Source organism: Lycium barbarum, chromosome 2 (assembly GCF_019175385.1).
Source record: "Lycium barbarum isolate Lr01 chromosome 2, ASM1917538v2, whole genome shotgun sequence".
NCBI lineage: Eukaryota > Viridiplantae > Streptophyta > Magnoliopsida > Solanales > Solanaceae > Lycium > Lycium barbarum.
Window position 1 is genome coordinate 55,653,369 of NC_083338.1, and position 1,650 is coordinate 55,655,018.

The 1,650-nt window shown below is 35.0% G+C and overlaps 1 protein-coding gene across 1 annotated transcript; it reads right to left on the reverse strand.

Moving 5' to 3' along the window:
- Positions 1-335: 335 nt before the first annotated feature.
- On the reverse strand, positions 336-1,156 carry LOC132628585 (uncharacterized). The gene is made up of 2 exons (XM_060344353.1): positions 1,076-1,156; positions 336-776 (listed from the first exon to the last, which is right to left on the reverse strand). The coding sequence occupies exons 1-2, from the start codon at positions 1,154-1,156 to the stop codon at positions 336-338; spliced, it is 522 nt and encodes a 173-aa protein (XP_060200336.1).
- Positions 1,157-1,650: the final 494 nt, after the last annotated feature.

Consider the following 1,650-nt stretch of genomic DNA (forward strand, 5'->3'; position numbering starts at 1 on the left):
AAACAACTTTGTGGTGTATTTCAATGTATTCCAATGTATATACCCACTCTGCATTTTTTATGAAACAGTTTCTGATATATTTCATTGTATTCCTGTGTATATAGGCCTAATGCAACTTAATATTTCTTAAACATTTCACTCATATTTCATTGTATTGTTCTAAGTTAATACGTATTTATTCATTTTAACATCCGTTAACACCGAATTGTATGCAATATTATTATGAAAATAAAGGACAAAAAATGCAGAATACAACGATGAACCAAAAATTTCTTTATTTAATATTTTTGGGGATAAGTGTTTTTTTTTAAAAAAAACAATTACAAACTAAACATCTACTTCTTACGTGGCTCATTAGAACAAGAACGCCTATTGTGACCAAGACGTCCACAAGTACTACAAGCATTCCTACGTTTACCAATCATCGTCTCCATTAATGGTTTATCTCGCTTCTTCTTTGGCCTTCCTGGGGGTCTCTTGTATCTTGGTTGCAAAACAACTTCATCGCATATGTGTTTAGGAATATTGCACTCACTCTCGTCAGGCAGAGGATCCACCGGCATATCATACGTCTTAATCACTGTCTTTGGTTTGAATAGGTCTGAGCAATATTCATCAGGCATAAGACTTTTACTCTTCAATACAGCCCATGCATGTGGACATGGTATCTCGTCCATTTGGAACATCCGACAACTGCATGTTTTCTTTTTAAGATCAATTATGAAACGCCTTGCCTCATCATTTACGGTATACATATATTCAGTTGATGGTTCAACCTAATCAAGAAGAAATGTGTCAGACCAGAATACATTGAATATTAACAACGATAAGTAATATGAAATACATGGAAATATACAATCCAAACAGAATTACTTAAGTACTTTCTAAAATATACTGAAATATATTGAAATATACGTAGGCAGACTTCAACAAAATAAACAGTAACATACCGTCATACGTAGAGATTTACATTCGTTTATTGATAATAATTGCTGGAATGCTTTTCCAAGTGTTGTGAATGTGTATGTATCGTTCCTCCTATTAGTGCAATTCCATCTCCCAAAATCTTCCTCACTTCTTCAAGAAAATTGAAAACAGGCAACTCTCTTGCTGCTACCAATTTTCCATTAATACATTCGGCTATATTTGAGGTCATTGTCCATCCTCTGTTAACGGGTGAATACAGTCGAGCCCACTTTCCCTTCCAACATCCTCCAAGTACTCTTTTACCCGAAAATCAACCTTCTCAATCTTCTCCATCAGCTTATCAAACTCAGCCTGTGTGGAAGCTTTTGCAAGTGCATAGAATACAAGACTCAATACTTCACCATTCGACTTGTATTTCGTGATCACATTTTTCCACAAATGCCATATGCACGCCAAATGTGGCACAGTTGGATATACTCTAGACACCGCCTTAATGATGCTCTCATATCTGTCTGATACAACACACATGTTATCCCTATTCCCATAAGCTTGTTTGAACTGTTCAAAGAACCAGGTCCAAGACTTATCGTTCTCTAAATCTATCACACCATATGCCAATGGTAGAATATTACCTGCACAAACATGTTTTGTGTATTTACAGTGAAATATAACATAAATCATATTGGAAATACACTGGAACTAGAATGAAATACAACGAAATAT